General features: G+C 28.3%; 3 protein-coding genes across 8 annotated transcripts; 2 read left to right on the top strand and 1 right to left on the bottom strand.

Moving 5' to 3' along the window:
- Window positions 1-220: 220 nt before the first annotated feature.
- On the top strand, window positions 221-10,069 carry LOC145190458 (tyrosyl-DNA phosphodiesterase 1-like). Of its 5 annotated transcripts, none has more exons than XM_090090515.1 (17): window positions 221-420; window positions 1,149-1,277; window positions 1,372-1,415; window positions 1,781-1,836; window positions 3,280-3,376; window positions 3,469-3,503; window positions 3,596-3,688; window positions 3,905-3,983; window positions 4,331-4,410; window positions 4,735-4,813; window positions 5,360-5,539; window positions 5,659-5,707; window positions 5,806-5,872; window positions 6,055-6,162; window positions 6,940-7,042; window positions 8,690-8,804; window positions 9,844-10,069. In XM_090090515.1, the coding sequence occupies exons 1-17, from the start codon at window positions 300-302 to the stop codon at window positions 9,912-9,914; spliced, it is 1,506 nt and encodes a 501-aa protein (XP_089946641.1). In that variant the 5' UTR covers window positions 221-299; the 3' UTR covers window positions 9,915-10,069. The 5 variants fall into 5 exon arrangements, 2 of the variants coding, with proteins under 2 accessions (XP_089946641.1, XP_089946642.1); XR_016453368.1 differs by having other exon boundaries at window positions 223-420; window positions 5,793-5,872; XR_016453370.1 differs by having other exon boundaries at window positions 223-420; window positions 5,373-5,539; window positions 5,793-5,872.
- A 1,246-nt stretch (window positions 10,070-11,315) lies between these two features.
- On the bottom strand, window positions 11,316-14,071 carry LOC145190539 (uncharacterized). 2 transcript variants are annotated; one of them, XM_090091699.1, is made up of 2 exons: window positions 14,048-14,071; window positions 11,316-13,579 (listed from the first exon to the last, which is right to left on the bottom strand). In XM_090091699.1, the coding sequence occupies exon 2, from the start codon at window positions 13,556-13,558 to the stop codon at window positions 12,770-12,772; it is 789 nt and encodes a 262-aa protein (XP_089947825.1). In that variant the 5' UTR covers window positions 13,559-13,579; window positions 14,048-14,071; the 3' UTR covers window positions 11,316-12,769. The 2 variants fall into 2 exon arrangements, with proteins under 2 accessions (XP_089947825.1, XP_089947824.1); XM_090091698.1 differs by lacking the exon at window positions 14,048-14,071 and adding an exon at window positions 13,850-14,041 and having other exon boundaries at window positions 11,317-13,579.
- Window positions 14,072-14,589: 518 nt separating this feature from the next.
- On the top strand, window positions 14,590-20,204 carry LOC145190774 (ATP synthase subunit beta, mitochondrial-like). The gene is made up of 7 exons (XM_080067669.2): window positions 14,590-14,748; window positions 15,459-15,689; window positions 16,076-16,372; window positions 18,685-19,028; window positions 19,118-19,453; window positions 19,695-19,862; window positions 19,974-20,204. Exons 1-7 carry the CDS (start codon window positions 14,649-14,651, stop codon window positions 20,100-20,102), a joined length of 1,605 nt encoding a protein of 534 aa, XP_079923795.2. The 5' UTR covers window positions 14,590-14,648; the 3' UTR covers window positions 20,103-20,204.
- The last annotated feature ends 169 nt before the right edge of the window (window positions 20,205-20,373 follow it).

The following is a 20,373-nucleotide window of genomic DNA, read 5'->3' on the forward strand; positions in this document are numbered from 1 at the left end:
TAATTTATAAGCTTTAATGTTTATTTTGAGTTATTACTTTTAAGAATTGCCAAATATTTTTGTTGCACATAAAATGTGGTTGTACTTGTAATTTTTATCATATAAAAATATAATTATTAGTATTGCAAATCTAAGTTTTTTTTTAAATGTACAGATTTAAAAAATTAATCTATATCTAAATGATAATTAAAATGTTTTCTTAATCTTAGCAAAATTTTTATAAAAGTTTTTATAAAAGTTTTTAAAAATCGTGATGTACCTTTTTTTTTTTACTTACATTTTATTTTATAATTCTTGAAATGACTACAAATCAAATTAAAGAGAGTACAAAACGAAAAGTTGAAGATCTTCCACCATGCAAATATAGTTTTGAATGTTATCGAAAAAATCCAGTGCATTTCTTGGAGTATTCTCACCCAGGTAAAATTTAAATATAACTTGTTGGCAATAAAAAATTCTTCTTTAAAATTTTATAATTTTAAATAAATATGAAATTATTGATATTAGCAAATATATATTAATAGTATTAATAATTACATATAAATAACTAAAATTGAATCCTAAAGCTAAAGGTGATACTACAATTTATATATTGAAGCTTCAAATTATTACTTTCAACTATTATACTTAATTAGTTTTTTTAAATGCAAGAATTTCAATTTTTTGTTTTTTACTAATGTAAGTTGGTAATGATTTTGAAAAATGCAGCCTGTCAATATCTTATAATAATATTGTCCACCTTTTTTTTTCTTCATCAACAAAAAAAGTTGACCTCTGCAAAAGCTCTTTCAATTTTGTCTTTACTAAATGAAAATTATTTATGAATCAAAAATATAAAACTTTTACTTGTTTTATTGATGGACCTTGAAATTGAAATTTAACATGTAGAAGTAGTAAAATTACATTATGGCTTTCAACTAAGCTGAGGTTGTTAATGTCGTTGGTACTAAGAATATTCATAGTACAACAGACCAAGCTTACTTGCAAATTAAAAAAAAAAGTTTTAAAGGGGTGGATTTTAGAACTAAAAGACTTTAGATTTAAAATCTGCATATACTAATTATCATAAACAAGTTATTGGCTTGAGTTTAGTGCTCTTAAAGATGTAGTAATTTACATAAAGCAAAGATTAGCTTTTTTTCATTCAGATTCTTTAAAGAAGAAAAGACTAGATGATAAACCAAAAAAAGAAAATGAAGAACAGATTGTTCCTTTTTTTTTAAGTAGAGTTCAAGGAATCGACCATCAGTTTAATGAATATGCCATCAGCATTAATGGTATTTTGAATTTAAAGATTTTTCATTTGAATTAAAAATTCAAGACATTGATCTGACATTTGGCATTTTAAAGAGAAAGTCAATTTATTTTTAGATATTTTTTCTGAAAATTGCGATGAATTGAAGGAGTCTGTGCAGGTTCGAAAAGAAATGTTTCAGTTTTTATGTTTTTTGTGATTTTTCAAGGAATTAAATCTGCGGTGAAATACTAACATTTTTTTATGTAGTTTAAGTTAATTTTATTATTTTTGTAAAATTTCTTATGCATTATCTGTTTTTTATGTTTTAGAGGTTCACTAGATATTGCTCATTTAGTAGTAAATAATAAAAACACTAGATGATTAAGCTAAATTAATATTAAACAGTGAAAATGACTGCATTATATAATGTAATAAATATAAAGTAGAACTTAACTACCTAGTACTTTTTTATTTTTATTCAAATAGTCCCAACATTTTTGTTTTTTTTTTAGTTGGATTTTTATAATGGCTTTTTTTTTACAGTTCAATTATATGTTTGATGTTGAGTGGCTAATGAAAATGTATCCACATTCCTGTAGGTAAATCCTCATATTATTAGTCACAGATGTTTTTAAGAATGAAATATTAGGGTTGCAGTTTTTTTTTATCTTTATTAAATCATTTTTCTATTAATAACTTATATAATTTATGTAACAATAACTTTAAGTTTTTTCTTTTCTGAATTTTGTATAAATAACTACTTGAATGTAGATTTTATTACTTAGATAAGTTCTGTACTTTTTGATTTCTAATTTGAGTAACATTGTACAAACTATAAAGAGTCTATTTTCTGCTACTTATTACTATAATGATTTTCAATATAATATAACAAAATGTAAGGCTCAAGGATTCCTACAAGATCAATTAACTAAACTAGTTACAAGTTACGTTAATTAAATGAAAATAACTCTTTTTAGCTAATAAAAGCTAATATTAACTTGTTTCAAGTAAGCAATCCAAACAAGAATTAAAACAATCATACTTTACCTTTACTTTTTACAAAATGCTTTAAGCAAAAATATTTTATTTTACAGATTTCTAACATGAATTTTTAATAATCATACTTACTATGAGATTCTGTGGCATTGTTCACAGCCTTGATCCTTACCCTAAACCTTTTGTAGGACTTCTTGGGATAGTTGTTGACCATGATGATCCACTGCTTGATAATCGAGACTTTTAAGGCAGTGATACTCTTATAAAGAACTCCATAAGCCTTTGGCTTAATGCATTCCCAGATTGAGTGAGCATGTAGATTTAAAACTGCTAAACTGGGAGAGCAAAAATATTTTTCCCAGAAATTGGAAACCAGAGTAAATGAAAAGAGATGGCATTTTTTGGCCATCTGATGACACAGCTCTAAGCAGAATTACAGATGCTTTGTTCTGAACTTGAAGCTGGCAGCTTTATTCTCAGTCCTCTTAAAACTGATTTAGTAATTACTATTATTAAACATGGTAAGAAACTTCTCATCAAATATTAAAAGGTTTGGCATTTCTTCATGATAGGTGAGTTTTAACAGTGTCGATGAAAAGGTACATTTGCCATCTAGTCCTAGACTTGGCATTTTAGTCATCTCTAATTTTGATATAAGGTCTTTTTTGGTCATAATGGCTTGAAGGTAAGGGTCTGGTCTGGAAATATTTTTATCATTTGTTTGTATATAGATATTAAAATAGTATTAAGTTCAATGATGTCTATTTTAAAAATTGTTAAAGTATTTTTTAAAATAATTGGCAGTTATATGCTGCATTTGTTGTTTAAAAAAAGCCTGTTTTCTTTTGCCTCACCATTTTTAACAAAATTTTTTTTGGTGTTCTTTTTCTTCGATAAAAAAATATAAATTACTTTTATTTTTTGACTAAATTTTTAGAGAAATTGATTTTGCCTGAAAATGTTTTATATTACAGTCATGAACTAGATTTTGACTTAAAAGTTTTTCTAGTTTTTTTGTTTTTTTTTCCATAAATATTATTCTTTAGAGAAAAGCCTTTATTACTTGTTCATGGCCATACTGGGAAAGATAAAACTGATTTAGAGGCCTCAGCATTAAGATATTCAAATATTGACTTGGCTCAGGTTTAAATTTATATGTTTTGAAGAGCTAAAATTGTTTTACTTTTTTCCTCTTTTGAATTAAATCTGCTATATTTTAAGACATTTTTATTCAGGCTCGACTTCCCATAGCTTATGGTACTCATCATAGGTAGGGAATTTTTTCTCTAGCCTTCCTTTTTTCTTCCTTTACACTTGGTAGCAATATTGGTGCATGTAAAGTTTTTTATTTTTTTTTTTTAGTAAAATGATGCTTTTGTTTTATTCATCCGGTGTCAGAGTTTTTATAACAACAGCAAATCTTATTGAGCAGGATTGGTGTCAGAAAACTCAAGGGTATGACTTTTAACACATTTCTGAAAAAATCCTAATAAAACTTTTTAATAAAATAATTTTGCACCGCATTAAACAAAGAAAGTTGAGGTAAGCTTAAAAAAGAGTATTCTCATGACTGATTGCATCATTATGCTTCCACAATTCTCTTTTTATATGTAGTATATTGCTGTTATTATCATTGTTGCCTTTGTAGCATTTTATGAATTATATTTTTAGAATTTGGAAGAGCCCATTATTTTCATTTCAGGATGCTTCATATGATATTAAAAATGATACATTTAAAACTGATTTATTGGTAATTTTTCAATAAACTCTTAATATTTAATTTAAAAATATTTTTAATACTTATGATCTGTTTATGACCTGTACTGATAAAAACCCAATAAAAATGATAAAACAACTTAATGGTTCTTGTATGTACAAATACTTCACTCTTTTATATACTTTCAAACAAACACCTCTAAAGTTGTTGTTGCATTTTTTCAGAGTTTTTATCTACTGTTAGTTGTTCTTAAAACAACAGTAATTAATTCTATTCATTAAACCCATACTTTTTGATATAGTCTTTTTAAATGATAAACCTTGTCAGCTATATTTTAATACTTATATATTTTTTGTATTTATTTATCTAATACTTATTAGGAGTACTTATCAAGCTATGGAAATGGTAAAGTTCAGAAATATGTGGAGAAACTAAAAGAGTATGATATGAGTTCAGCAAAGTATTAATTATTTTTTCAAAGTTTTTTTTTTTTTTTTTACCTTCCTGAGTTATTAAAAAGTAAGTTTTAAAACAGTTTGAAATATGTTTAGTTTGATATATGTTTAGTTTGATATATGTTTAGTTTGATACATGTTTAGTTTGATATATGTTTAGTTTGAATGCTATGAACCTAACATAAAAATAGAATTCAGTTTTGAAAGCATTTAAATATTGAATGTTTGATATATAAGTGTTTTCAAAATTGCAGATTTTTACTATGGATATGTAAGAGTTTTTTATTTTAGGTTTTAATGTAGTGAAATTAGTAATGTTTTCTATTCAGTGTACATTTGATTGCATCAGTACCTGGACGACATATAGGCTGTAACATGCACAAATGGGGACATCTAAAGTTAAGGAAGGTATTTATTTATGTTGAGTACTTGATATTTGATTTTTTGTTAATTACACAGGCTAACAAAAAAGTATATTGTGTAAATTTTTTAATCAAATGCAGCTGAATCTTATGTATTTTTGGGTGCTGAAACCAGTTTTTTTTAATTAATCTACAGTTCTCTCCCAATATGACCTTGATTGTATTTCAAAACAGAGCAAATTATGTAAAAAAGTAAAAATCTTAGTGCTGTTTAGTTACAATTTTTTTTAACTTAATGCATCATGCAAAGTAGTAGGTGATGCAACTTTTTTATTATTATTTTCAGACTCAGCAAACCCAAAAACCTAAGAATCAAGTAAAACTGTTTAAAAAACTTTTTTTGCCTTAACTTATTACTTTTTTTTTAATTTTATTGATTATTATATAATTCTGATATATATTGTAATTCTTAAAGATTTCATTATAATGTTTATTTCTCTTTTGGTATCAGAAATTCGTCCTTTGAGTTTTAGTTATTATCATATTGTTATCATATTATGTTAGTTATATTATTAAGTTTGATATTATTAAGGTTTTACTCTCAGATGGACCTTCAAATAAATATGTTGATGAGATGTGGCCAGTCATTGGACAGTTTTCAAGCATTGGCTCCCTTGGGTCAGATAGTTCTAGTTGGTTATGTGGAGAATGGTTAAAAAGTCTCAGTGCTTGTAAAGATGTTAAAACTTTCTGTAAACCTAGTCTTAAACTGGTAAATGAAGTTCATTTTTTTTCAAAAAAATATTTATCATAAATATTAGAAAACATTTTCCTGAAAAATTTTATTTTCTTATCAAAAACCTGTTTTTATTGACTTTATATATTATTAAGATTTATCCTTCAATTGAGAATGTCAGAAACAGTTTGGAAGGTTACTCAGGTAATGTTTATTTGGTAGGATATCTTCTAGCTCAAATTAAGTTTTTTTATTTTGGTAAATTTTTGGTCATTGTTGTGATTTTTAGGTATATCTTTTAGCTGGTTCTTCATTACCTTATGGGTTTCAGGTGGCTATGAAACAGCGCTATTTAAAGGAATATCTTAAGTATTTTAAAGCTATTTTTTTGTTCAGTTTAAGATTTCTATCAATAGTTTTTTTGTTGTTATTATAGGGAGCTGATAATAATTTTTTATTGTCATTATAATAGGGAGCTGATAATTTTCTTTAATGTTATTTTGTTAATGTAGACTTACTTTAACTGAAAAAAAAGTTTAATTTTACATTAGCTGTTGGCTTTCTGATAGTGTTGGAAGAAGTTTGGCGGCTCCACATATAAAGACTTATGCCCGTGTATCACCTGATAATAAATCTGTAGCCTGGTTCCTTTTAACAAGGTAGTACTTTTTAAAAAATAGAAACTAAAAAAACATGACTTTATTTACTTTTCTATACTCCAGAAAGAAATTTAATTATAAAAAAGTTTTCATCTTGGCTGTGACTCCATAAATTCTACCAAAGTATCCATCAGGTTCAAACAGGTTCATCAGGTTTGAAGTCATCAAAAAAAAAATTTTTTTTTTCTAAATCTACACAAACTGTAAGCATATATTTTAAGATGGAAAAGTTTAAAAAGTTTATAAAACTACAAGGGAAATGTTTTCTATTTAAAAAATATCCTTGAATGTAAGTATAACCTTTTGTTTATAATGTGAATTAAAAACTCCACTGCCAAACTTAACTTTTGCTGTATTTTAAATTTTTTTAAATTATGTAGAGGTTGAATTCAGATTACAGTTTATTATCATATTTTTATCAAGTATTTATTATACACTAAAGAATTTATAATTATATTGTAAGTATCTATATTACTATATAAAGAAAATAAAGAAATTTTTTTTTCATAAACAACAAATCTAACACAAAGCATAATGTGTAAATAATTTTTTTTTTTTTTCATATTTCATTTGAATGATAGGAAAATTTTTTGTATGTAAGATCGATTGACACAAATGATAGATTGGGCTGAGAGAAATAACCAAGCTATCACCAAAAAAAAAATAGAAAAATTTTAATAATCTTGATGTGCCACTGCTAACATAAGACATGGAAAAAAAGTTTTAAGCTAAATTTAAACATGTAATAATAAATATATTTTAAAATGGTTTCTTTAGTGCAAATTTATCCAAAGCTGCATGGGGTGTTTTTGAGAAAAAAGAGAGCCAACTTATGATAAGAAGCTACGAAGTTGGTGTGCTTTTTACACCAAAGAGATCAGTATGTTGGATTTTAATTGTAGTTTTTATGTACAAAATATTGTTAAAAGAACTAGTTTTTCTTTTTTCTTTTTTTGAATTCTTGCTGATCTTAAATTCAACATTTTGTTGTTAACTAAGGCTTTAACGATTTTTAATTAAGACATTCAGTGTCCTAATATTAAAATCTAGATTTGAATGGCTCTTTCTAATTCTTCTTGTAAATTCTTATTTTCGTCTAAATAGTTATCATTTGTTTTTTTTCTAATTTTTATGAAGTCGAAGCAGCAAATTATAAACAATGCTCATAATTCGAGTTCAATTTTTTTTTTACTTCTGATTGTTTTTATTCTCATTGTAGTCCTTCTGATTGTTCATCATACAATTTACTATTGCTGTAGTTTTCTGATATTTTATCACTTCTTATTTGAAAAAAAAAATTTCAGAACTGGTAGAACTTGATGGTAAAATTGTCTATGGTCTTTTATAAACAAAGCCTCAAGTTCAACACGTATTATGTCTTTATTATGTCAATATCTTTGGAAACCAAAGTTCACTCCTGGGTTAAATTCATTTAACCTGAACTTTCTATAGTTACTTAACTGAAGGAGATCAAAACATCGCTGAAAAATAATCTTCAGTGCTGCCCGAAAATCATGGGTCCTCAACCATTTCTAATTGAACTTCTCAGTATAGGTCAAAGACTGGGCTGGTCTCTCAGGCAGAAATTCTTAAAACCTAATCGAGGCTCAGGGACAGGATGTAGCTGTTAATAAGGTTGAGGGAAGTCCTAATGATTAAAATATAAAATAAGTCCCATCAATGTTGGTGAAATAACGGTCTTTTTTTAAAAAACGATCTAAATTTCCGCTCTTATGTGACAACCCTTTTAATATGATTTGAAAATACATTATATAATAGGAAAAAACTGCTTTTTGTGTGTGTTTTGTTTTTTTCATAGTTACCTCCCCTTACTTTCTGCATAACCTTGTGGCAGATTACAAAAATATACATACCAAAAAAAAAGATGCTCTTGTGACTGCAGAACAAACCAATTATTATGTGTTAAGAAGGACTTGTATCTACAAATATTGTGATTTTGATAGGATTATAGTGTATGGCCTGGACTTAATTTTGTTTTTAGGGCAGCATGTCATAGATAAAAAAAATTTAATTTAAACTGTTCTTGCATTTTAACGTTGAGTATTCTCTTCTATGTGCTTTTAGTATTTTATTATTATAAAGTGAAATAATTAATATATAATTATACAATTATAGCTATATAATTAAGCTGTGTTTTATCAATAGCCTGAAGGGAGTATAATATTAGAACGGTTTTTAAACGAAGAATTTTTTATTTTTTTTTTATTTAGGACTTGGTAAGAATGCTATTGTACTTGATAATATTTCGAGCATCTATTTTATAACTCTACTTTGAGCATTTCATAACATTTTTTTTATAACTCTACTTTGAGCATTTCATAACTCTTTTATAACTCTTTAAATCATTGATTTTAATCAAGATTGAAAGCTTGTAAAATGGAAAACTGTCGCTCACGCCTTTTTAACTTGCATTTTAAAATGTATTGCTTGTTATTTAAAATGAAAAGCTTGTTATTATCGTTTCAAAATCTGTTGCAATAAATTGATTCAGGAATACATAATTTAGAATGTTACAGATTGCACATTCACTGTTCTTGACGGAGAAAAAAGTGATATAGGTTCAGCAAAAGAGTTTCTTCGGTTACCGTACGATCTTCCGCTATTGCCCTATTCTTCATCAGGTAAGCGTACAATTTGTTTATTTATAAGCATGTACACATGTATGTATAAGTGTATATTTCTGTATGTATGTATGTATGTATGTATGTATGTATGTATGTATGTATGTATGTATGTATGTATGTATGTATGTATGTATGGTAAGTATGTATCTGTATATGTATTTATGTACAGCCAGAAAACATGTGTTGAGAAAAGGTAACAAAAATTGTTTACCACATATTGCACTTGCCAGTCTAGATACTTTTACTACTCTTGCCAGTCTAGACATTTTTTTGTAGGAGATCGGGCTCTTTTAAGTCCAAAACACAAAGATATTCGAGGCCCCCTGAAATGCAGAGTTTGTGGTGTAGCCCTACCTAGCCCACTACCCTTAATCCAGCACTAAGTCATTGTATGTGCAACAAATGTTGAATAGTTAAAGTTTAAATGATTCATTCTAGTAATACTTCCATAAGAACAAATAAATAAAAGACCAAGAAAAAATTGATAATTCGATGATATAATCATTAATACAAACTTGATACATCAGGTAAACAAAAGTTCACGGTGATTTTTAACGCCCCGAGAAAATCCAATAAAGCAGTACTTTTGCTGATTGGTTTTGAAATAACAAAAAGAGGGCGCTGAAATGTTTTTTTTTTTTGTTTTGTTTTGGTGCTTGTATTTGGTAGAAAGAAAAGGAGTAGGTTTTTAAACCCATTTAAATGTTTTCTCAACCTGATTTAAAATATCACGACCAATATTTCTAAAAAATATGCTAATCATATTTCGCACCGGGTTGCTTATCTTTTAACTTTATTACTATAAAGTATCACACAATTTTTTATGTTACTCTAAAAAAAGTGCGCTTTTTTTTTCATATGCAAACTTGCTTTAATATGTTTAATGTGTTATTTGTTTTAACTATGTTTATGTTTTAGTATGTAAAAATGTTTTTGTCTTTATTGCATATACGTTTCACACATTTTACTTATTTTTTTTTACATGTTTCTTTATAAATGTTATTAGATTTTAATTCTTCTTATTTCGCTTTTTAAGATAAACCTTGGGTATGGGATATCCGCTACACCAAAGAAGATAGTCATGGCCGATTATGGATACCAACATAAAGAAATGTGGGGTATTTTTATCATGACAAAGCAAAATATATCAATTAAAAATTGTTCAAATATTGGTTTATTTAATCATTATATTTAAAATATTGTAACGTTTAAGCTAAATAATGTTCACAAAACAAATTATTTGATGGTACATCTGTCTTAAATGCTACTGGTTGTACTTTCGAAAAATAATTTTCCAAATAATGCATAAATGTTCTTGCCGAGTTAAGCTGCGCAATTATGAAAAAACGGTTTTTAGCTACAATAACCAGGGGTGAATCCAATATTTTTTCTAAGTTGTTATAAGTATTGGAAAACTACAGGAGGGGAAGTGTGTTTGTGGGAGATGGGGGTAGGAGGGAGGAGGGGGCATAAAAACTACGGTATATAATTAAGCTGTATACTCACTCATATATGCATTAAATGTCGTACTCGATAGACAATATTTTGCAACAAGAGAGTGAAAAATATTCATAAGCACAGGCATTGGTTTAGCACTTTGTAACTAATTCAGCAGTTTTTTAAAGCTCTATTGAACAAAGAATGCGAAGAATAGATGCCAAGCTTATGTTTTCTATATAGTCTGCGCTATGCAACTTTATTTACTTTCAAAGTACTCGATTTCTTGATTAACTTAAGTATATTTAAATCATTATACATAAACTAAAATGGCTTATTCTTACGATCTGTAAAAATAATTACTGTTTTTTATATCGTGAAATCAAAAACTCTGTGTTCCAACTGCACTCTTAAATTGTTATATATTTTTTTAAACATTTTTTCGTATAGTAGTATACAAAAGCTAAAACACCTGTTGACGCAAAAAAATGTAGAGGTGGATCTTGGAATATAAAAATTATAACGTGAAGCTGTAATTCTTTTCTGTTGTAGCAACACTTAAAATTGTCAAAACCCGCAACTGATTCATTCTACTTATCTTTTCGAATAAAATGTGGTACAAATTTTTTGTCTGTAAAAAAGTTCAAGACATTTTTCCCGACAATGTTTTTTAATTTTCAAAGATTTTGTGAAATTTGATTGAGATTTAAAAAAGGGAAAAAAAAAAAAAAAAAAAATAAGATAACGAAATCTTTTTTTCAATAATATAAATAATGTTAAGAAGACCATTTGATAGAACCCAAAAGTTACAGATGGAGCGGTCAAGCCAGGAAACAACTTCACGACCTTTAACGACTATTAAGCATGCTCAAAGTACAAATCAACTGTTTTAACAACTCAAAGTAGCTTGGAATTTGATTCCATGAGAGAAAATCAATGAAATGATTGAGTCTATCAATAAAATGCGAAGACTGATTATTAAAAACAAGTTACAGTTCAGTTATTAAATTCTTCTTTCTTTATTTACTTGATATAATTTGTTTCCTTTGGTTTGCGGGCTTACATTACTGTTTTTCACGATAAAGAATTAAAAATAAAAAATTTCTTACAAAAATTCCATTCGTTTCGTTTTTTATATTATAATTAAAAATTTATTTGCCTAAAAAAAAATACTTCGTAGAATTTTTCGTAGATTTAGGAAAGAAATCCTTAAGATTAGTGGGACTGTAGATTCTTTTTAACTCTTGTATGGGCTTACATTAATAGATCTATAGACCCCTGATCGTTATAGGTTACAACATAATGACACTCAATTCTTTATTTGCATCAGACGTTTATGTAGTTTTCTGCATACAATAAGAAAGCACCTTAGCATTCTCTAACCACCATTATCTTTAAAATTAATGATATGCTGCAATTAGTACAATAGATAAAAAAAGAATAACTCGAAATTCTGACAAATTTCTTAAGAAATATATTTCATCATTAGTTATAGTTGTTAACTTTACAGCATTTAGGTAACTTGATTAGGAAAAAACTGGGGAATGTCAAAGCTCCCTGCCTCTTTCCTTCTCCACTGCCATACATGACTCTAAATTTTGACATTATCGTTAGACATCTGGAAAACAAACTTTAATCTTAAGGTGGTATATTCTTATCAACTTTAAAATTTTTTCAAATTTACAAGCTTGACCGAGTTACGCTTCAAGTTACTCAAAATAACTAAAGCCTAAATGGGTTTGATTTGGAAGAGATGTCCAAAAGGTATTTTATTGACAGGAGAGTCCTTGAATTAAGTATGAACTTAGTATTCGGCATTTAATGATGAAAATAATTGAAAATGTTATGTGTACTGGAGGAATTGAGCCAGATATATTTATAAAGGAAACTAAGTACCATGGGTAAATTACGAAGAAAGCAATATATTAATCAATACATTACATAAGTTGATAATTTTAATAAATTTTAGTAAATTTTATAAAATATTTAATAAATTTTTAACATATTCAATGACCAATCCCCGCCAAATCTTTATATTTTGAGCACATGAGAACTTTCAGAAATTATTAATTTTCCCATATTTAGCGAGATAATCTTCCGCGAAAGATCGAAGCAGTTTCCGTCATTAAAGTGTACCACTGGAAAGGGGATTTTATACTGATTAAAATTTTCCTTGAACTTTACGAAACAATTAGATTTAAGTAGCAGATTTTAGTCTATAACTTTGATTTAAAGCTTGTAAACAAAAAATTTAAACTAAAAACAAACATAGCACATATATAATATACATTTGTAAAAGATATCTAAAATATGTATATTTGATTTATTTGAGTTTATTTATTTAAAGAAAAAGTTAAATCAAAGTAACTTAATCTTAAATAAAAACAATTTTAAAAAATATTCCTGCTATTTTCAAAAAATTGAAATTGGAATATTAAAATTGTCACACAAATATCAGTAAGTATTAGTTTAACAATCTTGACCTTTTTTAAACATAACTGTAACACTATGAACCACCAATCATATTAGTCTTTTTTAATCTTCTTCAAAATTGATTTCCCAATTAATTTCATTTCCCAAACCATGAAAAGACCAAGAGCTGGTCCAAGCCAGTAAACTGCAAAGTGTTTCCAGTCACTTTGATGGCCAAGACAACGAAAAGTATGTGTAGTGGCTAGTACTGGATTCATCCACATTCCTGTTGCATCTCCACAAAAATTTATGAGAACTAAAGTCATTAGAGGCCTAATAAAATATTTCATTTTCTCTGGAGTTCCCATATCTACAAAAACACATAAAAACACGCCCATAGCTTCCATTAAAAGACCATATTGCCATATATATGAAGCAGACAGCGAGGAATTGCAAGTATTATCCAGTGCATTAATGTGTTTTTGATCAACAATAACCCAAAAAAGCTTTATAAAACCAAACCCAGATAAGGAGGCTATAAGCTGTATACAAATCATCAAAATAATCTCAAACTTAGAGTAAAAATGTTTTCTGTTAAATACATAAAATGAATCTATAAATGCCAAAGGTGAACCATGCAACTTGGTCTTCACAAAGAAAATGTTTTTAAAGAAAAGGTGGAAATAAGCACAACTCAAAGAATACAAGGATGTGCTGCCATAAACAGCATTTATAATATTGATTTCCAGAATGCATACAGAAGAAATGAATGTACCAATAAACTCCCCATAGCATTGAATAGTTGACTTGTTATTAGTGATTTGACGAAGAAAGATATAAACAAATAGTACCAAGAGGGTTGCTGCAGCAGGAGTAACGAAATAAGTGATATGATCAATCATCTTTTAAGTTATAATAAATATCTACATTTAAAAAAGTTAATAATTTAATGTGTATACATAATACATAAATACATATACATAACATCCATAGATAAATACATACATACATATACATACATACATATACATACATACATACATACATACATACATACATACATACATACATACATACATACATACATACATACATACATACATACATACATACATACATACATACATACATTCATACATACATATGGAAATCTTCTGGAATTTTAAATTTCTAAAAAGTATCATATTGTTTACCTTTGGGGTCTTTACTAAGGTTATTTACTTTGAAAAGACGTTTTTAGGATGTAGCATACAGCAACCTGATAAGCTAGGCATTAGAGTTAACTACGAGAAGTATTGCCTTTTTAAGTCTAACGGTATTATAAGTAACAAACCTCATGATGCTAATTAATTATTTGATAAAGAATTTATGCATTCTAGAAAAGGATATACCATTCTATAATTTGATGATGTTAGTTAGTATAACTTAGATTTAATAGGCAGGACAGTTACAAAACACGTGTAGCATTTTCATTTAATACACCCTGATTCAGCATTTTTTATTAGCTCATCAAGACGTGGTTACATAGTCTATAGGTAATTCTCGAAGTTGAATTTTAAATTTAAAAGAACAAGCGTAACATTTGTATCTTCTGTTTATCTTATTTATAACAGTTTTAGATAAATCTCTATAAGATAAGACCTTTTTTAAATAAGAGGTGAATACTTTTTACCAAATTTAATTACTTAATACTGGTGTTCATTGAGCATTCTGTGTAACGAATTTACACACAGGCATCAATCTAAATTTAAAATGTTGTGGGCAAACTCATTATTGAGAATAAGAAACGTCATAAAAAATTATCCTCTGAAACATCGTAACTCTAGACAATACTTTATTCCTCGTTTCAGATGCGTTGACCTTAATTACAAACATTTAACAAGGTTGACCATGATCTATTCGAGTGCATGATTTACTCATAATCTAACGCATGCGCAGTCGGTTAGGCAAGTCTGCTTGTTCACTTCAACTCCTACTGCCTTCTGAGTGACCATGTTTCGCCAGGCGGTTAGATCTCTTAGTAGAAGTGCTACTAAAAGTTCTTTTATAAAAGAAACTCAGAAAAGACTACTCCCAGCGTGTGTTTCTAATTGTAAGAATAATTTTCAACTTCTTCAATTTGAGTTTTAAGCATTTAAAAAGGTCACTAGTTAAGTCTGTAGATGCTTTATCTATAGCTATAAATCTTTATCTTTTCTTAGATTTAAAATAAAAACATTGAATTTAAAGTTTTTCTATAGAGTTAATAATATTTAATCTTATACTAAGTGTTGCTTTTATATTTAAGGGCAAAGTAATATTACATTAGCTAACAACGATACATACTTCTTAAAAAAGGTTTAAGTTAAAACTCATGAATTAATAACAAAAAAAAGTTTGTTTTAAATTTATATACAAAAAATATAGAGTATAATTAAGTTAAAGGAAACTGCTGTACAGAAATACTAGTTTTAATTTATGTGCTTTGATACAATAAAATACCTGTTACTAGTATTTTTAAGAAAGCCAATCAAATTAGGCAGTTAATAAATTTTAAATTAAATGTAAGTAACTTGCTATATTAGATGACATAGTTAAAAAAAGTTAGAAATATGTTGAGTGAAAAAATATATTTCATCAATTTTTTCAATTTGTTAAAAATCTAAACAATATTTGTTCCAATTTCATAATTATCTATCCTCAAGCTGTAAACCAATGGTATTTTTTTTATCAGTTTTTTTTATACAAAAAGAATTGTAAAGGTTTCTCATTTCCAAACTAAAATTCTCTGGTATAATGAAATTATTTCAATTTATTTGCTAGGTCAAAGATTTGTTTCAACTGACAGCACAAAAAGTCAAGCAGCACCTGCTGCTGCTGCTAAAAATGTTCCAGTTAAACATGATGCAGTTGGTGGTTCTGTAGGAAAGGTTGTTGCTGTTATTGGTGCTGTTGTAGACGTCCAGTTTGAATCAAATTTACCCTCAATTCTTAATGCCTTAGAAGTACAAGGACGTGAGACCAGATTGGTTTTAGAAGTGGCTCAACACTTAGGTTAATGATTTCTCATAACAAATATAAGTTCAGGAAGTTTTATTATTCAAAAGTCAAAAATTTAAATTACTTGTTACTTAAATGCTTTTTTTTTTCTATAATCAGTTTAAAAATTTAGTTTGTAGAATAATCTATAATTACATAAGTGAACAGTTTAGAAGGACTAATTGTATATTGATTACAAGTTATTTATAGTTTTAACAGAACTAGTCACTCAGTTGTGACATTCTCCCCAACTGCTGTTTAATTGATTGATAATCACCGTAATTTAAACAGGAGCTTACCTTATTCAGATTATCACAAACAGTTTTAGATGATCCAAATTATGTTACCTGCATTGATTATCTTATATATAAATGTAAATTATATACTTTTTTTTTATAAAGGAGAGAATATTGTTCGAACTATTGCTATGGATGGTACTGAAGGTCTTGTACGTGGTAATCTTGTTGTTGATAGTGGTAGTCCTATTTGCATTCCTGTTGGACCTGAAACACTTGGTAGAATTATGAATGTTATTGGGGAGCCTATTGATGAAAGGGGTCCTATTACAACCAAGACCAAAGCTCCAATCCATGCAGAAGCTCCAGCTTTTGTTGAAATGAGTGTCCAGCAAGAAATTTTAATTACTGGTATTAAGGTTGTGGATTTACTTGCACCATATGCAAAAGGTGGAAAAATTGGTGAGTTTTAAATTTTACTGTTAATGTAAACTAGTAACAGTCTGGAGGAAGAAAAAAGCAATTGTCCTGGGTTACAGTTAGGGATTGCAATCCCGCATAAATTTAAGGCATGCGAGACCCCGCAAAAACTACTGCGGGATCCGCGGGATTGGCGGGATTTTGAAACTATTGCTTTTAAACAAAAAAGGTCAATTCTTTTAAACTAAAAAGACAAAAAAAATATCAAATTAAAAGTGTTTAATGTATTTGCGAAACAAATCCATTTAAAAATTTATCTTCAGCTATTAAAATATTTTTCTTAGCTATAAATATAAAAAAATCATTCAAAAATAAATAATTATTTAGCAAAACATTGGTCGAACTCGTTCAAATTTTTTTTTGTTTAATTAATGATTATGTTGAAATTTTCGCTAATGAGTATGTTGAAATTTTTGTTAATGAGTATGCTGAAAACGTGCGTGCATAATTATAAAAAATATACTTTTAAAAACTACTTTTTAAAAAGTCTTTAAAAATTATTTACATTAAGATTTTAATACAACAGTACTAAGCATGTCGCAAATTAAAGCTATATGGAATATTTTAAAAAAAGTGATAAAGAAAATGCGAAGTGCATGCTATGTTCGGCTTTACATTTAATAGTTTTTGCACATCTTCAGATTTACGGTTCTTGTTTTCAAAGAGTGGTTTCCGGCTTCCTACTTCACCTAATACTATAAGATCGATGGTAGTTAAATTCTCAGATTCTGTAAAAGTCAATATAATGAAAAAATTCACATCACTAAAAAAGCAAAATCAAAAGTTTTCAATAACGTTTGACGAATGGACATCACAAAATAGTCAGAGATACTTAAACTTAAATTTACATATGGAGGCGAAACACTTTAATCTTGGATTGATTCGAATCCATGGATCGTGTAATGCAGAATATTGCGTCAAGTTAGTTGCTATCAACAACTATGTTATGCTCATGGAATACAACTTGCAGTTATTGATATCTTATACAAGAAAAACAGCGGAGAAGTCGAAGAATCGTTTACTACATATGAAAATTGTAAAGAAGAAGATGAATATGGTAAAACTGAGGATGATGAAGTTATAAATAAAGAATATGGTTTGACAATGATTTTGACCGACTATCTGCTGATTGGTATTTGGTATTGTATTGAAAAAGCCTTAATTGATATTGGGTCAGAAATTCGTTTCACCCAAGAAGAGTGGTCCCAAATCAATGACTTAATTATTTGCCTAGCACCACTAAAACTTGGTCTCGAACTTTTATGCAGGAGAGAATTGAACCTTGTCACGGCGGAAACAACTTTTCAATTTATGCTAGATAAATTGCAAAAGCAATCATCACTTTTTAGCATAGATTTAGCCGCGGCACTTCGTGTGAGGTTTACACAACGTCGTAATAAGAATTTAAATGGACTACTAGTTTACTTACAAAATCCGACGAAGAAAATGAACTCAAAGAAAAAGAAGCTGTAGATTTTATTAACAGTTCCCAAATACTTACTCCTACAATTCTATCGCTGAAAAAAGAATTGGAAAATCAAACACAGAAAGACAAGAAAAGCTGGACAGAAAATGTAAAGGAGAGACCAAATTTAGATTCTTTAGACTTTGATAAATTATTGAAGCCGGAAATGTCTGCCTATAAAAGTAATGGAGTAAGAGGCAAGCTTCAAGATATAGCACATAGTTACTTGATGACCATACCACCAACAAGCGTAGAGGCCGAGCGAGCTTTTTCAGCAGCTGGTTACATATGCAGTCCTTTGAGGAATAGATTAAGTGATGATACCTTAAGTAGGGTCTGTTTCTTAAGAGCCCATTTCTTACAATGATTTTCTCATTTTGATATTTAAAAAAAAAAATAAAGCTAATAGACGTTCTACGTAAAGCTAAAAGATGTCCTATGTACTTTGGCTTGTCTTTTTGTTCATTAAATGTTAAGAATTATATTGATTTACAAATGAATTGTGTTTTTTGGCTTTATTTACCTTATTTTATCAATTTCATAAGTTGAATATATTTTTTCTGAAATACTTGAAAGAAAAATACAATTGTCATTTTGCCTTTTATAATGTGCATAAGAAACCTACTAATCCCGCGCGGGATCCGCACAAAAATTAAAAAATTCCGCGCGGATCCCGCGGGATTGAAAAGTGTGCGGGATTGCAATCCCTAGTTACAGTTTCTATTAAAATTATGTTACTGAATTTAGAAAAAGTATCCTGTTTAAAAAAGGTTCGGGTAAAATCTGAAAAAGTGAATTAACTAAATCTATACTTTTATGTTCATTTAAGGTCTTTTTGGTGGTGCTGGTGTAGGAAAGACTGTTTTGATTATGGAACTCATTAACAATATTGCCAAAGCTCATGGTGGTTATTCAGTATTTGCTGGTGTTGGGGAAAGAACTCGTGAAGGTAACGATTTGTACCATGAGTTTATGGAGACTGGAGTTATCAATTTGAAGGATAACTCATCTAAAGTAGCTCTGGTTTATGGACAAATGAATGAACCACCAGGTGCAAGAGCACGAGTTGCTTTAACTGGTCTCACAGTTGCTGAGTATTTTCGAGATGTTGAAGGGCAAGATGTGCTATTGTTCATTGACAACATTTTCAGATTTACACAGGCTGGTTCAGAAGTATGTTTTCAGAAAAAGATTGTTTTTTCTGTAAGCAAATCACAATCACTTAAATGATAGAAATCGTTATCTTTTCTTTTTCATTTTAGGTGTCTGCTCTTTTGGGTCGTATTCCCTCTGCAGTAGGTTATCAGCCAACCTTGGCCACTGACATGGGTACTATGCAAGAGCGTATTACTACCACTCGAAAAGGTTCCATTACATCAGTGCAGGCTATCTATGTACCTGCTGATGATTTAACTGATCCTGCTCCTGCCACCACTTTTGCACATTTGGATGCTAACACTGTATTGTCTCGTGGAATTGCAGAGTTAGGAATATATCCAGCTGTTGATCCTTTAGACTCCAACTCTCGTATTTTGGACCCAAATATTGTAGGTCAAAAACATTATGATGTTGCTCGTAGTGTGCAAAAAATTTTACAGGTAAATTCTTAATTTTTTTTTCTTTTTCTTATTTTTCGTGACTAATATTCAGCGGGACAGGTTTTTTTTTTTTCAAGTTATTCAATTGGTATTCATATTCTATTGAGACTTATTTTCTCTCAGACTTTTTTTTTTTTTAGAATTCTATGTATTTATTTTAGAATTTATTTTATACAAATACAAAAACATTTGTTTTAAATAATTTTTTTAAAAGCATTTAAAGTAAATGTTTTTTATACAGGATTATAAATCACTTCAAGATATTATTGCTATTCTCGGTATGGATGAATTGTCTGAGGAAGATAAAAATATTGTTGCTCGTGCTAGAAAGATTCAAAAGTTTTTATCTCAACCTTTCCAAATAGCTGAGGTATTTACTGGCCATGCTGGAAAACTAGTTCAATTAGAAGTGAGTGTTAAAATACTTTGAAAAGTTATTTAAATTATTTTAACTTACATTTGCAATAAGAAGTTTTAAAGTTTAAACTAGTTTTCTAATAATCTGCAATTTTTCATTCAGGAAAACATTGCTGGTTTTGAAAAAATTTTAAAAGGTGAAATGGATCATTTACCAGAAGTTGCATTTTACATGGTTGGTAATTTGAATGATGTCATAGAAAAAGCCGAGCGCCTTGCAAAGGATGCTTAGACACTGATAGAAAATAAAATTTCTAAATAATCCTTTTAATTCATGTACATTTTTGTCCTGCCACACTGAAGGAAACGATCGTTTAAAAAAATATATTGAAAATTTCTTTCGTTTTCATTTTTTATTTTTTTGGTTTTGCTCTGGTAAATTTTTATCTCGCCGATATACCATAAATAGTTATATTCACTTATCCTTAATTTTTTTTTTTCTTTAAGTGGTAATTACTTTTTATATAGAGCTGGTATATTCTAAATATACGGTATGCTAGTTT

The sequence above is a fragment of the Hydra viridissima genome, unplaced genomic scaffold (genome assembly GCF_058129835.1).
Source record: "Hydra viridissima isolate aposymbiotic clone 2 unplaced genomic scaffold, HvirCarnegie_v1 scaffold_6, whole genome shotgun sequence".
Taxonomy (NCBI): Eukaryota; Metazoa; Cnidaria; class Hydrozoa; order Anthoathecata; family Hydridae; genus Hydra; species Hydra viridissima.

What these genes read in the sequence shown, in the direction of transcription:
- LOC145190774 (XM_080067669.2), top strand. Translation starts at nt 14,649, where the DNA reads ATGTTTCGCCAGGCGGTTAGATCTCTTAGTAGAAGTGCTACTAAAAGT. An exon ending in CCCAGCGTGTGTTTCTAATT is followed by an intron (nt 14,749 to 15,458) that starts GTAAGAATAATT and finishes TTTATTTGCTAG; the next exon opens with GTCAAAGATTTGTTTCAACT. An exon ending in TGCAAAAGGTGGAAAAATTG is followed by an intron (nt 16,373 to 18,684) that starts GTGAGTTTTAAA and finishes TGTTCATTTAAG; the next exon opens with GTCTTTTTGGTGGTGCTGGT.
- LOC145190539 (XM_090091699.1), bottom strand. Translation starts at nt 13,558, where the DNA reads ATGATTGATCATATCACTTATTTCGTTACTCCTGCTGCAGCAACCCTC.
- LOC145190458 (XM_090090515.1), top strand. Translation starts at nt 300, where the DNA reads ATGACTACAAATCAAATTAAAGAGAGTACAAAACGAAAAGTTGAAGAT. An exon ending in AATTGAAGGAGTCTGTGCAG is followed by an intron (nt 1,416 to 1,780) that starts GTTCGAAAAGAA and finishes TTTTTTTTACAG; the next exon opens with TTCAATTATATGTTTGATGT. An exon ending in GCTTATGGTACTCATCATAG is followed by an intron (nt 3,504 to 3,595) that starts GTAGGGAATTTT and finishes TTTTTTTTTTAG; the next exon opens with TAAAATGATGCTTTTGTTTT.